This window comes from Blennius ocellaris, assembly GCF_963422515.1.
Source record: "Blennius ocellaris genome assembly, chromosome: 7".
NCBI lineage: Eukaryota > Metazoa > Chordata > Actinopteri > Blenniiformes > Blenniidae > Blennius > Blennius ocellaris.
In genome coordinates, this window is record NC_137656.1 from 21,055,684 (window position 1) to 21,072,880 (window position 17,197).

Here is a 17,197-nt window from a genome sequence, read left to right on the forward strand (position 1 = left end):
TCATTCAGATGCTCACATTATGCTGCGTAACGTCAGGCATACCTTTTGAAGTCTAATCTGCTGTCTGTCTGCCTGCCTGTGGGATTCACAGGAAAACAACAAATTCGCCGTGCTATCAATAGACACTGGGTGTGGGCTACTCCCTCTGATGCCTGCTGCATCCAGCCGACAGCAGCAACACAGTCTTCAGGGAGCATTTGCCATTTTTCACTTTTTCAGCAGCAGTCTGACAGTTCAGACAATACTCTGACTGTACGGTACATATTATATGCACCTAGGCTCTCAAGCATGCCCCCCCCCCCCCCCCCCCATCACACTTTTGTCTAACGTTATCGCCCTGGGCAGGTGGAGGAAGAGAGACGGATGGGCGGTGGGGTTCAGGCTTTCTGCTGGGAATAGATGTTACCACGTCACACGGAGTGGACTCTTTGCTGAGGTGTCAATCCAATTAGCATTCATGAGATAGTCTGGAGGATCACATGCTCATTTGTCTCGTAAGGAGCTCCGGGCTGCAGTGCTTCAGACAGCCGTTTTAACCACTGCTTTCTGTGAGGATTTCCATCTTTTCCAATGTGGAAAAACTGTACCGATCAAAACAGAGTGACCTGGTCAAAATGTCCCACCGGCCCTTGTTATTCTGCAGTTATGACGTCAGCGTGACCCTCAAACACTCCTTCTCCGTGTTGCTGAAGTTATAATTGCAACAATTCTGCGTCACTTGTGACTCGGTGCGACAGTCTTAACAACACGTACGTTCCTTTCCCAGATGATGATTCAGTCAGGTGGGGGGGATTTCTTTCATCAGGGCAGCACTGACATTCTCCTGTGTGTTGTTTAGTGATTCATTTACAGTCTTAAATGCTATGAAGTTCCTGTGATGACACTTTGAGAAGGTGGTGGTGTGTGAAGTGATCTCGAGCAGTCACAATACAGTCCGGCCTCTACAAACACCCCAGGCGCGGCTCGTAGCGGTTTATGTGTGAGATGACAAAAGGCAATACGAGGGGGAGGCGATGGACTCAGTCATCTGCCTCATCATCACCACAAGGCATCCACGCAGCAGGATCTCTCTCCATACAGGATTTCATATGGGGGTGGAGAGGACCAATTTAGAAATCCGTGTCTCCTCCTCGAGGCCTACAAATATGCATCTGTGCATCCTCTGGGGTTTTATGTGCACACAACTCCCGGAGCACACCCGACACAGTCTTCATCCATTTTTAGAAACGCGACCATCCATTCTCCTTGGATACCTGAAGTGAAGGCTGAGTGTGGGCACCGAAGCTTTAAGTCTTCTTAGGCACTTCCACAGATTAATGTTGATATATGATTTTTCAATAGTAGGTGTATGACTCATTACTGCAGAACATATGACGGGAAAAGAAATAGAGTGGGGAAGAAGCACCTGGGTATGGTGACAGCTTGATGTATTTTCCTGGGATTTCGGTACTCACTTGTAGTAGCAAGAGGTGGGAGACAGCAGGGCAGGGGAAAGACAACGAGGCAGTGGGGCATTGATGGATTGATACAACATGCATCATTACAGATACACCGTTGAGCTGAGAGGGGAACGGAGAGACAAGGAAGTCATCCCCCTTGTACTGAAATCAGCAGAGGCAACAATGACAAGAAAAAACACCCACATGAAAAAAAGCAAGGTTTGAGGCTGGTATTTCTGCAGTGAGGCATTCACACAAACACACACACACACACACACACACACACACACACACACACACACACACACACACACACTCACACACACACACACACACACACGCCACTCGGGGTACTAAATGTTCGCCCACTATTGGGAGTAAATTGGGGTTTGATGTCTTGACCAATGACACTGTCACCCCGGGAGAAATGGGCAAGGATACATCCTACTAATGTTAAACCTTAAGCAGGTCTTTTAAAAAAAAATAAAAAAAAGTACAAAGATTGAAAAGTTAAGGGAAAATAATAATAAAGACAAACTAGTTCTGCTTTTCCTTTCGGCTGCTCTCTTAAGGGGTTCCCATCCTTCAATCTCCTTTGTCCAATTGAACTCCCTATCTTTCACCAACACATGTCCAAACCATCTCAAACTGGCCTCTCTGGCTTTATCTTCTTCTCCACTCAATCTTAGCTGTATCTCTGCTGCGTCCAGTTTCAATCCTGACCATCCTGCTCACTCCGAGAAAAAAAAAATCTCTGCAGCATCACCTCTGCCCCGTCCCTCACCCTCTTATCTTTTGGACACTGTCTACCAAAGCTCGCAGTACTAGTATGTACTACATCCAATGCATTATAATGCTTTGGAAAAACTGAGGATGGAGAAGAGGATCCAGGGAGAAAAAAGAATCACTCATACTTTTACCAAACCTCAAATCCTATGCATACAGGATACATGATGACTTTTTATTTTTTCTGATACTGCGACCGTTTTAAACAAATTGAGCTTTAATGAATGCTGAATGGCTGCTCACCACGCTTGCCTCACCATGAGGACGGCCCTGGTTTGAATTAGGGTTGGGCTCACGGGGACTTTCTACATGTTCCTCCAGCATGTGTGAGGGTTCACTCTGGCTACTCCTACAGTCCACAAACACAACTTTAAGACTAATGGCTGATTCCAAAATACCTGTAGGTAGTGATGTTATGTGTGTGGTTGTCTGGCTCTCTGTCTTTGCCCTGTGATGGATTGGTGACCTGTTCCAGGTTTACTCTCATGTCGCCCACAAACCAAATCCACAAATTCAAACAATCGCCAAGTGACCATGAGTCGCATAAAGCAGTACATGGATAGACGAATTATTGTTATATAATGACTGGCTTACTGTACGTATCAGAAAAGTGCATGAAAAAATCTTTGTATATCATGATGATATTCTTTGATTGTTGCCAATATTTTCAGTACTTTGAACCTCAAATGTAATGTTTTGTAACCAGTAATTTTTCTTCTCATGCCTATAGCCTAAAATACCACATATATCCATCACCAAGGCTGTTTTTTTGCAGATATCTGGCCACTTTAGTGTGTAGCAGTGCTGCACCATCACAAAGGGGCTTCAGTTACCTTTACATCTCTATCAAATGCCAATGTAAGTATCAAAAAAACTAATGGAGTCAGAAAGATAATAAAAGACATTGGGGTCAAAATGAAAAAAAAAAAACACATAAACCGTCTTTATACCGATGAAAATCTTTGTCCACTGGTGTAAAAGGGGTGTGGTTTAACCGACTTCTACAACAGCTGCTCCAGTTTTCGTTTTTTTTTTTGTTTTTTTTCCCCACACACCCTGCTTAGTGTCCTACTTGAAAAAATGTATTGAATATAATGAAACTGAAACACTATGCGGTGCTGCATTTGAATTCCAGGGCAACAATTCCCAAGCCATGCTCCATAAAGGACGTTTTCAAAATGGGCTAATGAGAATCAGAGATCAATGTGAGGCCCCAGTATTGGTTTCATATTATTCCATCTTCCATAAAGCCACTGTTGTTGTGTTGTGTTGTGTTGTGTTGTGTTGGCGCCAATATGTACAACTTGCTCACAAATGACGGATATTGCCTTAAAACTGTGCTTGAGCTGCCATGCAATCGCTTGCCAACAACCCTCATTATTGACCAGCGCCAAGTCCCCGTGGGCTCAGATCAGCACTTTCTTCCAAACCCTTTTCCGCGATGCTGATACTAAGTAGATGGCAGAGTTGATGTTCATGTCAACACAGCACCTCAACTCCGCCGGCGACCTAATAATTCCTGGTGAAACAACGTACACCAACATACATTAATGTTTCTGTGAACATTAATGTTTCATCACCTGTAATAGGTCTGTTTTTCCCATTAAACGTCCAGTAACCATGCAGCCAACACCCAATCTGACAGCACTGCTAGAAATAAGCTTCCCACCAGCATCACTATTCAGGTTAGACATTAAAGATCCCCGACAAGATGTGTAACCAACATATGAACATGAAAGCAGGACAGGAGAAAGTGAAAATTGATAAATATATGGTCATATTTTCATAACTGCAAAAACAAGATTTGAGAGAAGAAGGAACACAACATATTTTATTTCATGCTAATTTTTCTCCCTCTGCCATTTGGCCTGGCAGTAACTCAGGTTGTTTTATGTATTATGAAACAGAACACAGCCTGGTCCTCAGACAGCAGAGTCTTGGCTGATCTACAGTTTCAACTCAAGTCCTGCAGTGATCGAGAACATCATGTCTTTTTTTTCTTTATTATTAATGGCTATTCTCCTCTTTGAAATGACCCAAACCTAAATTAATGCGTTTAAAGATGAGATGTATAGTTGAGGAAGACATTAGTCTCTGAAATCACGTCATGCTAGAATTTATAGATAAGAGTTAACACAATGCTTAATATTATAAAGTCAGAAATTAATATCATAAAATACAAATACATTCTGATGATGGTCCTACTAAAACTATTGTAATAGCTGAATAATATGTCATCCTCAGACCGACAGTGAAATTTAGAACATTCATGACTTAAGTGTCGGCTGGATGCTGGAGCTTCACAGTCTGTGGTGACACTCGAGTGAATGGTTGGTACAAATTCAAGATCTGAGACAGTAAAATGTCCTGAATTATTAGCAGCACCACCACTGCATAGCTGGCCATATAAAAACAGGAAGTAGCCCACAAATTATTATGATATAGCCTACTGAAAAGGTTCTTAATGTGAATGAACTCCTCATCTTTAGACATAAAAAATACCATCAAGCCAAAACAAATCGCTTGACAGTTTAATTCTCCATCACAGGAACTATCCTGCCATCTCGAATGGAAAATATGCACCTTGGTTGTCTTGTCAGCGCCGTCCGTCTTCTTCATCTCAAGACTGAAATATCTCAAGAACCGTCTTCAGACCCTGGCTATAAATTATACAATCATTAACATCGTCCCAGAGGATTGTCACAATTTCTTACAGACAATCAGTGTTCCAAATCGATCCTAACGTCTTTAGTTATGCTCTGAACTTTTCCTCCTGAGTGCCCGAGAGGTTCACATCTGTGGTTTTCAGTCAAGTGTCTCGACAGATATTGGATGAATGGTCATGATATTTGGTCCATACAGACGTTCTCTGTCGGGTCGACTGATTAGCATCGACACTGAACAAAACTATTAAATGCAACACTTTTGTTTTTGCTCCCATTTTTCACGAGCTGAACTCTAAAACATTTTCTATACACACAAAAGACCTATTCCTCTCAAATATTGTTCACAAATCTGTCTAAATCTGTGTTAGTGGCATATCAAGGTGCTGATTAGACAGCATGACTATTGCACAGGTGTGCCTTCGGGTGACCGCAGGGGAAAGAAATCCCTACAAGTTTCTTCAACTATTCTTTTGCCATCACTTTAATTCTTTATTGGACAGTTATTGAAATACTGAGAAACAGAGAAATATATATTTTAATAATCATTTGATGAAAAAACTGAACTAGTCTAGTTGTACATTCCTTACACTGTTGACTCCAACAATAATTAAACTTGTGCAGAAATGTACACAAAACAGGATTTACTTGACACCCTGTGTGTTGTTTTGCATTTATGATCTCGATTCTGTGATTATCAGCGCCATATTATTATTAGTGTGGACGCGAACTCAACTTGACCGCTAAAGAGTCGGTTCACTTTGATTTTGCTGCTAAAACAGCAGCTTGTTCACTGAACTTGGAAATCTTCTCCCCGTGTAACATCTCCATGTCAGTACAATCAGGTTATTTAGCCAAGTAAAGCTTACATCAGGATGGACGTTCACGCTCCTTTAATTCAAAACAAGCTCAGGCTCTCTTCCATGTCATCTCTTGTTTTACAACAGCTTCGAGCAGCTTTTAAATCATGATAAATTGTCAATAAATTAACATTTCCTTGTTGCAGTGCAAATCCCCCCCCTCCCACGAGCTGTCCAGTAAAAGTCTCTTGATTCAGTTCCTGATGTCTCATGCTCACATATTAGTCACTCAGGGAAAGCGGGGAGACAGGGTAGGAAGCACCAAAAAAACAAAAACAAAAAACAAAAAAACACGAGGTAGCCACCCACTCCCAGTTGCATGGCACAACTCCATCCATCCCCCATTTGACTGGGAGTTGCCAACGAAAGCAACACAGTGAGGCCTGGGCAAGACTGTGAAGCACTGCAGCACGAAGCCCTCCACTGCAGGACGAACACATCACTCAGCATTTCTTAATTATTTACAACTCCCACCCCCATGGCCTTCTCGCTCCGCGTAAGTCCCATCTTTAAAGCATTAGTACACACTTTATGTACTGACCTTTATAAAACTCTATATACAGAACAGCAGATCGGGGGGGGGGGGGCGATCACACAGGGTCAGACAGACTGACGATCTCTGTTTTGGGCCACCGTGTGGACGTTGGTCTTTTTCGGTCTGCCGCATTGACAAATTATCCATGTTTTCACTCAGACAATGGCATTGATGGCCACCATCTGTGGGACCATCTGCGAGGTGCTGTCCACCTCTCGAATGTGAGAGTGTTGTGACGTTCTCAATACGCACCGCTACATCCTCGAGGCGGGCATGGCTCCAGGCCCCGCGTCGCCGGAGAATAAACAGGAAAGACTTCTCAGCGTCTAACAAGCTACCCGTGCTGTTACCCTGCCACTCGCCTCGATCGTGTCCAGCAGACCTCGACAGCAGTGTTTGTGTTCACTGTAGAATTTATTTTCTTTTTGGATTCTTCAAGTTCGGTAAGACAAATAAATAAATAAAAATCTCTGCTGACCCACATTTTGTCAGACTGTAATTCATAGACTTCTTTTGTGCGAGTCTAAGTCGGTAAACAGCTTTCGGACAGAGAGCACTCAATTAACTGCACTCTAACAAGAGCCTGCAGTGAGTCTGAAATTTGCTGGGCTGATGGTGATTCATCAGTCTGTGCCCCAGAGGTAAGAGGTGGGAACTTTGAGAACTGGCTGCTGATGCATTGACTAGTCATGCTCCTTCAATTTCCTCCCGTCTTATCTGGTAAGAAGCAAGTACCACCAGGCAGGGGCATTGAATTAGCGCAGTTAAATGTCTTTTGTTCCCTACTAACTGAAAGTAACCCAAGACAGGTGGTCTGCTCGGAGGAATCCGACCAGAAAACAAATCCCTCGGCGAGATTAAAACATGCGTTTGTCTATCCGTCGGACTACTTTGGAGATCTGGCACGGTGCAGCTGCGGGATATCTGACCCTCCCTCTGGTCTCTCCAGCAAACTAGCAGGTACAACACCCCTGGGTGCTTTCAAGCCGATCTCTGCTGGCAAACTGTCCTGACACTGCAATACTAAAAAATAAATAAATAAATAAATAAGCAACCCCAGTTGTAAAGCGCAGCCATATGTCTTAAAACGCAAAGTGTGTTTACTTTTGTCTCAACCTGTGGGACAAAACCCATAACTGCAGTGACAACAGATGCGCAGCGCAGAGATGATTAAAATCGGCTAAATATGACTGCAGGACGTAGGAAAACTGTCGTGGTTGGGTGGAAAGGGTTGCCTTTGAGACAAGATGGTGTTTACGGATTCGAGCACAGCCCAATTCTTTTGATATTTAACTCTTCGCTCTCCCGGGGGGGAACTTTGTGGAAAGGCCACATTAATTACCTCCGTCTTTTCCAATATGCCACACCGTTTAAGGCAGGTCTAATTATCAGTTTCAGCGAGGCTGCCAGATCAATTCTCATCCACTGCACTGATGAGAGATCGAGGATGAAGCCACTCCCTTCAGAAGCTCGACCGAAAACAGCTGAACAGTGTATCTGCAAAGTGAAAAGATTTTACTACAGGACGCACACACACACCAAAAAAAACCAAAAAACAACCCATTTAGATAGTACTGTGTGATTTTAGTTTGAAGTTCTGCACAGGGATTGTGAAAAAGGACACAAGAACATAGAGTCATGCACCTTTACCAACTGTGGCCATGGTAACAGCAAGATCAGAAGACGAGAATCAGTGTGATTAAATGCTGTAGTGTGTGTGTGTGCGCGTGTGTGTGTAGTAGAGTCACTATACCTGTGCCAAATATTCAAAGCAAAGCACATGCAGAACAGGTCTCTGCTGCGACTCGCATAAAACACAAGATGCTTGGAGAGGAATACAAGATGAACACACCAGATTATGGGCACAGTTGCCTTGTATCCCTCAGCTTTAAATAATGCAGTTAGTGTGCGAAGCTCGTGCTCCCCCCCCCATCTCCCTTCACCTTTTCCCTAAACACCCATGTCTCCGAGTGCGCTCCATTGCTCAATTCTCTCTTCTTATGTGGCCAGGCTGAACAAATCCCACTTCCACACTTTTCTTTCACCTCCCTCGTCCTCAATTCAATCTTTCTTCTCGACACAATACGATGACAGGCTGGCAGCGAGATGGAAAAAATATAGCCAGAGGGGCACCAGCATATGGGTGTCGTCCAATCACTACTGTGGTTGCTCATGTGTGAGGAGGCAGCTGCAGATATCTCTCAGACTGTTCATTCAGTCTTTCCTCCCCTCCCCCATTTAATCCCCATGCTTCAGGTCTGTAGGAGGAGTTGGGAGATGGTGGAACTGGGAGGCAGCTTCTTTTCTCTGTCTTCTTTCCATGTCACCACTGGAAGCAATAAGCTGGGTTCATTCAACGGCACTTCTTACATCACACACACACACACACACACCCTTTGACCCCGGGGTGTGCATGATATGATAACGCAACAACAAGCAGCTGAATCACCTGTCCGGCTGCACAGCTGGAGTTTTGGAGCTTGCCCTGTCCACATCAGCATTCAGTGGCATCACTCATATTTTCCCTCCGCAGGCACATCAAGCACCAAGTGTGTGTGCTCCTGCAAATCCTGCAGCAACGCCCAGGGACTGCAACCACACAATCTCCCACATGACTTACCGGGTCTGTTTTCTTATAGCAGAGCTGCAACAGGAAAGCACTCCAGTGAAATGAGCGCAGGGAGCCACAGATGTAACCCACTGAGCGACACGAGTGCTCATATTTATCAAGCCATTCATGAATACGCTCATGTGTGCCATCATGACACAACTAAGCATGCTGTAGTAAATTGATTCGAATAAAAAAAAAAAAAAAAGGGGGATGTTCAACACATCTTACATAAATGAGATGGATCAATTGCTGCACAAAGCAAAGAAATCAATCACACCGTCATTTATATTATTGATACCTCACATAGGTTAATTAGCAGCATCCCTGTGCATATTGAGCATCATTGCACACATTCAACAACCTTTTTCCCCAGGAAGTAACAGATACATCAAAACGACTACATTTGGTGTCTCAGGCTTGAATGAATTTAGGCAATGAAACACGCTCAATTTCCACGTAGTCTCTCCCTCTCTCTCTCTCTCTCTCTCTCCTGAATGAAATGCTGCATCCATTCAACTTGTAAAATGAGAAGTCATTACGCACTGAGACAGTGGATAAACGCCAAAAAAAAGCCTGACAGTGATTTCAGAGTGAAGATGTAATGTTAAAAGAAATCCTTCGGAGGAGATGGTCCAGCTTACCTGAGGATCCAGCCCTGCTTGTGTTCCTCTCCTCCTCCTCCTTCTCTCTCTCTCTCTCTCTCTCTCTCTCTCTCTCTCTCTCTCTCTCTCTCTCTCTCTCTCCCCCTCTCTCTCTCTCTCTCCCTCCCTCTCTCTCTCTCTCGGGGAACTGTCAGGGAATGATGCGGACTAAATGTCTGTGCAGCGCTCTGATCCGACCATAGTTAGTTATTGCTCACGGTGCCTGTCACAAAAACCTGTGTTTTTTTTATTATCATTTTTATTTAATTAATTTCTCCCCCCCATTTGGCCTGGAGGAGCAGAGTTGCTGGCAGAAGCACAATGCGTGGGAACTCGCCTCCTATCCTGCGTGGAAGATGGAAAGCCCTTGGTACCCTGGGAAGGAAACCCCTGGATGTAAAGTGGGAACACTGATGCTGGAGTGGGCAGTCATCACCTGATCCAATTGCCTCTCTAACATAGTGTCTACATTTGTCTCGTCATCCAGGCAGCCACTGCCTTTTTTTTTTTTTTTTTTTTTTTTTTCGACATGATTGTTTTCTGCAGTGGTTTGTCCGCTGGCAAAGATTTTATTCATCATGTTCCAACTCTTTCATTTCAATAAGATCTTTTCCAGTGTCGTGTCCAGGATTATCTTATTCTAAATGTTGAGTTTTCATATACACTATTCAGGTTGTTTTACTTACGCCCAAATTGTTTCTCTTTATTATCTATCTTTGATGTTGTTTTTTTCTTATTCGGTTTAAAGAGCGGAATCACATTCTTCGTTTTGGCATTTTTCTGGAATAAAAAATGATCCAGAACATTTGAACGCGCTCACCTTGTCTGTGGAGCTTGTTGTCCTTTTGACAAATGACTGTTAATTAAAATTTCCCGTCAAGAACAAATTAATCACCAATAAAAAAAAAAAAAAAGCCTCCGGAACTCCATCCTGGATGTCTGTGGAGGAACTGCGCCATCTACTGGATCGTGTGTTTATTGCACACGACTGGATATGGTGCATCTTTGGCCTGACATCATTACAATCGTTGTATCTGGTGTGCAGCCAATACAAACATGTAAACTAACTCTCAATGAGTAAATAATCTGGGTTTACTATATAAATTCCCTCGCTCTTGTGGTGTATTCTCACCACACCTTCACACGACAAAAGACTGGAGCAAGATAATGCACGTCTTGCTATTTCTTGTTCGTTGAACGCGAACATAAAACGATTTTGCTGAAGAGCACCTAAAGCATACGCATTAAAATGCATGTAAACATTGATAATAGCCAAATTAAATACATTTAAAGTTCTTTTGAAAGCCTTGAAAGCGTCTTGTGGTGTTACTTTAATGAATCCGTACCACGCATGCGCCATCCAACACGGGAAAAATGCTTAAAAATAAACTCAGAATTCACTGCTGATACCGTAGAAAAATACCGATTCATTTCCGCCGTTATACGTCAGCTTTTGTTCCCTGTTCCTGGTGGGGGTGAATCATCTTGACGGTGTCGTCTCTCTGGTCACATGACTGGTCCTGCCCATTCAAGTCACCTGACTCGTTTTGTTTTCTCCTCCAGAAAAATGGCTGCCCACCTGTCGTACGGCAGAGTGAACCTAAACATACTGAGAGAAGCAGCACGCAAGGAGCTTCGAGAGTTTCTGGACAAATGTGCGGGGAGCAAGGTAATAAGAGTCTGTTGAAACACTTTTGACTTGGTCTGGAACGGTGGCGCCTGTTTTCCTCGACGTCGTCGAATATGTCATTTTCTCATAGTCGAGCGTTCAATTGTGATGACATGATATTACAAGTGTACAATGTTTGTCGTTTTGTGGCCATGAGTGTACAATGAAAAGGTACATCTCCAGGCATTATTGGCCTGTCTGCACGTCCATCACATTTATTTTTTAATTAGATAAACAGGCATTTTCTGGTATGTTCATTATGTTATAACTGCTCTCTCTCTCTCTCTCTCTCTCTGTAGGCAATTGTTTGGGATGAATATCTAACTGGGCCTTTTGGACTGATAGCACAGTACTCTTTGTTAAAGGTAAGTATATCACCCTGCACAACTGACACGATCAGATTGAAGGAAACTGTGAACTCTGTCCATCTATATATTCATCCATTCAAGTAGAGGTTGGTCATATTGACATAATTAGTTTATCCAACTATTATTGCCTTAAATTCGTTAGAATTAATAGTTGGTCACGTAAATGTAGTACACACTGAAGAAAGGACAAATAATGGATAACCTAAAGAAGTTTGGTTATATATGAATACCTAAGGACATGTAGCCTCTAACCAAGGGTTTTTTGGGGGTAGTTTGATATCTTCTGTCAGTTAAAACAATTGATATATATATATATATATATCAGGTGGTCAGTTGTGGTGGTGTGGCCTGGAGGGTGGAGAATATAGCTGTGTAAAACATGCAGTACAAAACAGATTTGACTCCAATGCCATTAAATAAAAAAAAGTTTAAAAACAATCTTTTTTTTTGAAGTGCTACTTCAGAAATTCCCAATCTGGTTATATTGATATATATAGAAACATAATAACAATGTGATTAATACATCCACCCCTCAAGTATCAAGTTTAAGTTTAAAACGTGTAATCATGTTGTGCTACCTGGCTTGACGGCTCTGGTTCTGGCTCGTCTTAACTCGTGAGCTTTCTGTGGCCAATAGAACAAACTCCATGTTTTCCCCTGAAGAGGACAATCTGTGACCTATTAATGTGTGTATGGAATTTGCTGACTGAAATTGTGCAGTGCTCTCAGAGCATGGAGCTGAAACTTTTCATGTACCTTCAATATTTTAGTGCAAGCAGCAGATTATGTAGCATAATATCTATTTGTGGCTTGTAAATAGGTCTTTGTTTGTTTTTCCCAGGAACATGAAGTCGAAAAGATGTTTACCCTCAAGAGCGGCAGGCTCCCCTCTGCTGACGTCAAAAATATCATCTTCTTCGTCCGGCCCAGGCTGGAGCTCATGGACATCATCGCTGAGAACGTATTCAGGTGTGTTCATGTGGCTCATCCAGTTTTAAAGACACTTACATTTCCGACTTTGCTTCGACTCTCAAGCTGTCCTGCTCACACAGCCTTTTAAGTCGTGTCCCGGACTGTGTGCTTTTTCCTAGCGAGGACAAGATGCACACGCCCCGAGACTTCCACATCTTGTTTGTGCCTCGGCGGAGCATGCTGTGCGAGCAGCGGCTGAAGGAGCAGGGCGTTCTGGCCTCTTTCATCAACATCGACGAGTATATCCTGGACCTGATTCCCTACGACGGTGACCTGCTGTCCATGGAATACGAGAGTGCTTTCCGGGTGTGTTCTTGTACATCTCTCTCATATATATGTGTGTATATATATATATATATATCAACAACTTTAAAGCTACATTCGCTTTCAAATCTGCACTAATTCAATATGTAAACACATTTAAATGTTCTTTGTCTCTCATAGGAGTGCTACCTAGAAAATGACCAGACCAGCTTGTACCACACAGCCAAAGGGTTAATGACTTTACAAGCACTGTACGGCACGATTCCACAGATTTATGGAAAAGGAGATTGTGCGCGGGTGAGCCGGGAATCAATTTGTGTGTCAAGTCGTCATGTGTGTCTGATGATTTAACAAAGAGATTCTCTGTGGGTCGTCAGCATGTTTCCAACATGATGCTGAGGATGAAGAGGGAGTTTGCCGGCAGCCAAAACCAGATTCTGCCGGTGTTTGACACCCTCCTCCTGCTGGACCGTAATGTTGACCTGCTCACCCCTCTGGCCACTCAGCTCACCTACGAGGGTCTCATTGATGAGATCTATGGAATCAATAATGGTAAAAATATATATATACACCTTTTGGATTTGTTCAGAATATGTAGTTTCACATTAAGCCTGTTATTTTCACAGTTTGTGAGAATGATATGCCCCCCCCCCCTCCTCCTAAGAGAAGGCTATGACATAATTTCACTTGTTTACTTAATCAAATGACTTGGATGTTGTGGCATCTACCAGGCGCTCTGGTCGCTCTTAAAGGAGGAGAGCGCCATGATCTCTTCAGGGCTTAATGGTGTAATTTGATTTTCCTCCTTCGCCTTGGCTCTGTCCGGGATTTACTGACGCAATAAACCTGGCAGGGGAATCTTGACCCCAGCAAACTGCAGTTCAGGGCCTTCCTGTGAAGAGTTTGCACATTCTCCCTGTGTTCATCCTACATTTCAAAGAATTCATTTTTTTGGGGGGTCCTGTTTATCAGTGCCTATGTACCATGTGGCCCAGCCTCACAACAAATCATTGAACTTCCATTTCAAACAGTTTTGGGTTGTTTTTTTTAACCTCCTTCCATCTCACAGGTTATGTCAAGTTGCCTCCTGAGAAGTTTGCACAGAAGAAGCAGGGTGAAGCAAGTAAAGATTTACCCACGGAGCCCAAGAAGCTCCAGCTCAACTCTGCAGAGGAACTTTATGCAGAAATCCGGGACAAAAACTTCAATGCAGTTGGAGCCGCCCTCAGCAAGAAGGCGAAAATTATATCCGCCGCATTTGAGGTTTGTTTGTGAAAAGTGTCCCGGATTTTCCCAGTCTTACAAGACAACACTCTCCTCATTACAGGAAAGATTCCAAATGTAAATACGGCGTTTAGTCCTTTCAGTGAACAACAAAGGATCACTTCCAGACAGCTGCTCTCATCTGATTGTAATCTTGTGAGGCGTTTTACAGCAAAGGTCAAAACGGAAATCTATTGAGCGGGGCTCGAGAAGTGATAAGAAAAAAGATGGCGATCAGATGAAACGCCAATTGTTTGAGCAGATTGTATAATAAGGGCAAACATACATAGTTGTGAGATGAAAGCGCTCAGAAATACTGATAGTAATAGACATTGTAATTCAAGAAATGTAGCACACTTGGAATGCAAGTTTATTCAGACTTTTGTTTTTGTTTTTTTATTCCAAATTTCTAAAAAGATCTTAAACACTGCTTAAAACATGTTTTAATTTCAAATGAATTTAGCTTTAAAAGAAATTACTTTTATGATGAATTCTATCATCCATGTGTTTTTTGACCAAGAGTGGATAATAGACGGAACTTGTATTCATTATTATCACCATATTAAGATTGAAATGTGCCACGTGTGCTTCTTAATTTCTGATTTCCGTTTGTCTTGCAGGAACGCCATAATGCTAAAACGGTGGGGGAAATCAAGCAGTTTGTGTCTCAGCTGCCTCACATGCAGGCGGCGAGAAGTTCACTGGCAAACCACACGTCTATCGCTGAGCTCATCAAGGATATAACCAGTACGTAGACCATTGTTTTGCTATTAAACTCCCTTTCATGCATCTTTGTGTGAAATATAAAACAAAGCCAAAAAGACACAGTGAGATAGCTTATTGTGTCTTTTTTTTTTTTTTTTTTTTTTTTTGAAAGGCTGCTGAAAATCATTGTATCTTTTAAGTATTGTTTCTTTTTGCTGCGGTTTAAAAAGCTCCGACTTCTGTTTCAGCGTCGGAGGAGTTCTTTGACAATCTGACTGTGCAGCAGGAGTTCATGACGGGTGTTGACACCGATAAGGTAGATTCCATCAACTCTCCCAAACTGATTTGTCACAAATACACGATTTATTTACTTAAAGCTTACTAAAATTGTTAAGTGTATGAAATGTGCAGGTGAACACATACATCGAGGACTGCATCGCGCAGAAAGACCCCCTGATCAAGATTCTGCGGCTGGTTTGCATGCAGTCGGTCTGCAACAACGGCCTCAAGCAGAAGGTGTTTGACTACTACAAACGGGAGATTCTCCAGGTGAGGCCAACGACCCAAAATCCGCAGCGTGGCTAAATTCCATACCGCCATTCAGTCGGAACGTGACCAGTTCTTTTTCCTCGTCTTGCGCAGACCTATGGATATGAACACATACTGACGCTGAACAACCTGGAGAAGTCGGGTCTTCTGAAGCCACAGACGGGCTCGAGGAATAACTACCCCACCATCAGGAAAACCCTCAAACTGTGGATGGAGGACGCCAATGAGCAGGTGCCAGCAGTGTGTAAAAGATGAACAATTATGGAGCAGGTTTGAACGTGTTCAGGGGTTGACCAGCAGTCTCCGTGTGTGTGTGTGTGTGTTTGTTTGTGTTGATATTCCGCAGAACCCCAATGACATCTCGTATGTGTACAGCGGCTATGCTCCCCTGAGCATCCGGCTGACTCAGGTGTTGGCGAGGCCCGGGTGGCGAAGCATCGAAGAGGTGCTGAAGATGCTTCCGGGCCCACACTTTGAGGAGAGACAGCAGCTTCCCTCTGGGCTTCACAAGAAACGTGAGAACCAGCCCAACCTCTGTGTGTGTGTGTGTGTGTGTGTGTGTGTGTGTGTGTGTGAATACTGTTTACTCTGCCGCCCGCCACCCAACAAAACACAACCTGCCTGCGGCACCGAGATAAGCAGTGGGCTTTGTTTCAAGTGGAGCCTTGGACAGTGGCAGATTGATGGCAGAAATCTGACAATGCTGTTAAACCACTGTCATGCTGGTGTGTTGTTTTTCTTTTTATATATATATATATATATATATATATACAAGGACAAGGCAAAAAAAAAAAAAAGCAATTTGATTTATGAGGGACATGCAACGCTTTTCATCAGTTTATTTCCCATCTTTTCATTTTTGGCAGAAGTGGGTGTTCCACTGACGTGAATGGTGGATTTAATTATACACTCTGCTTGAAATGTGCTAATTAGAACTGTGGGTTTGGGTATTAGACAGTTGACTTGTTGCAACATGTCTGCCTCATATTGCTTTTTAAATGTGATAATGAATGGGGGGAAAAGCAGTCATCTTGGGGGAGGTTACCACGTCACAGTGAAATGGGGCTTGACCAGAGGAGAGTTGACAGTTTTACATTTATAGTTGCATTTTCTTGGCGGTTTTGATGGCAGAATTCAGACACATCTCGGTCCGCTTTCTGCTCCGTGACGTACGCCTCTTCTTAATCGTCACACAGGCCAACAGGGAGAGAACCGGACCACCCTGGTGTTCTTCCTCGGTGGGGTGACCTACGCAGAGATAGCCGCCCTCCGTTTCCTCTCGCAGATGGAGGACAGCGGCATGGAGTACATTATCGCCACCACGAAACTCCTGAACGGCACCACGTGGATCAAGTCCCTCATGGATCGGCCCGAGTCCCAGATCTCCTGAGTCGCCTGCAGTGCACACCTGGCCACATCAAATGCCGCATCCATCAGAAAACCTCGGCTGTGGGTTTTTTTTTTTGTTTCCATCCACATCAGTGTGCTGCAGGTGCTTCATTGATGTCTGAGCTGCTTAATCCAGCATCAACAGAACTCTTTAAAAGGCGTCCTGTTCCAGTCTTTCTGGAAATAAAGTCATCTCACGTTACAGACGAGTGTTCTTTAGGCCTTGAACTTATATCGTGCGACTTTTACTTTCGCGCATGTCGAAGATCCACAGTGATTCCTTCTTTACTTCTTATCTTGCACATGGACAACACAGTGTAAATAAACCCTGATCAATGCTATTACATTGATTTGTATCACTAAGCTTGTTGCTGTAGTATGCAGTTACTGTATGTATTTTTTTTTTTTTACATTCAAAGTCTTTTCAATGGTTGTATGATTTCATGTGTAAAACTAATAAATTTTCCCTTTTTTTTCCCTCAA

At 43.2% G+C, this 17,197-nt stretch overlaps 1 protein-coding gene across 1 annotated transcript; it reads left to right on the forward strand.

Annotated features, from left to right (window-relative positions):
* Positions 1-11,102: 11,102 nt before the first annotated feature.
* vps33a (VPS33A core subunit of CORVET and HOPS complexes) lies at positions 11,103-17,197 on the forward strand (the record flags this gene model as incomplete). The annotated part of the gene is made up of 13 exons (XM_080499867.1): positions 11,103-11,204; positions 11,504-11,569; positions 12,414-12,541; positions 12,664-12,850; positions 12,989-13,105; positions 13,186-13,360; positions 13,878-14,071; positions 14,692-14,818; positions 15,025-15,092; positions 15,188-15,325; positions 15,419-15,556; positions 15,672-15,840; positions 16,522-17,197. 13 exons carry the CDS (start codon positions 11,103-11,105, stop codon positions 16,713-16,715), a joined length of 1,803 nt encoding a protein of 600 aa, XP_080355993.1. The 3' UTR covers positions 16,716-17,197.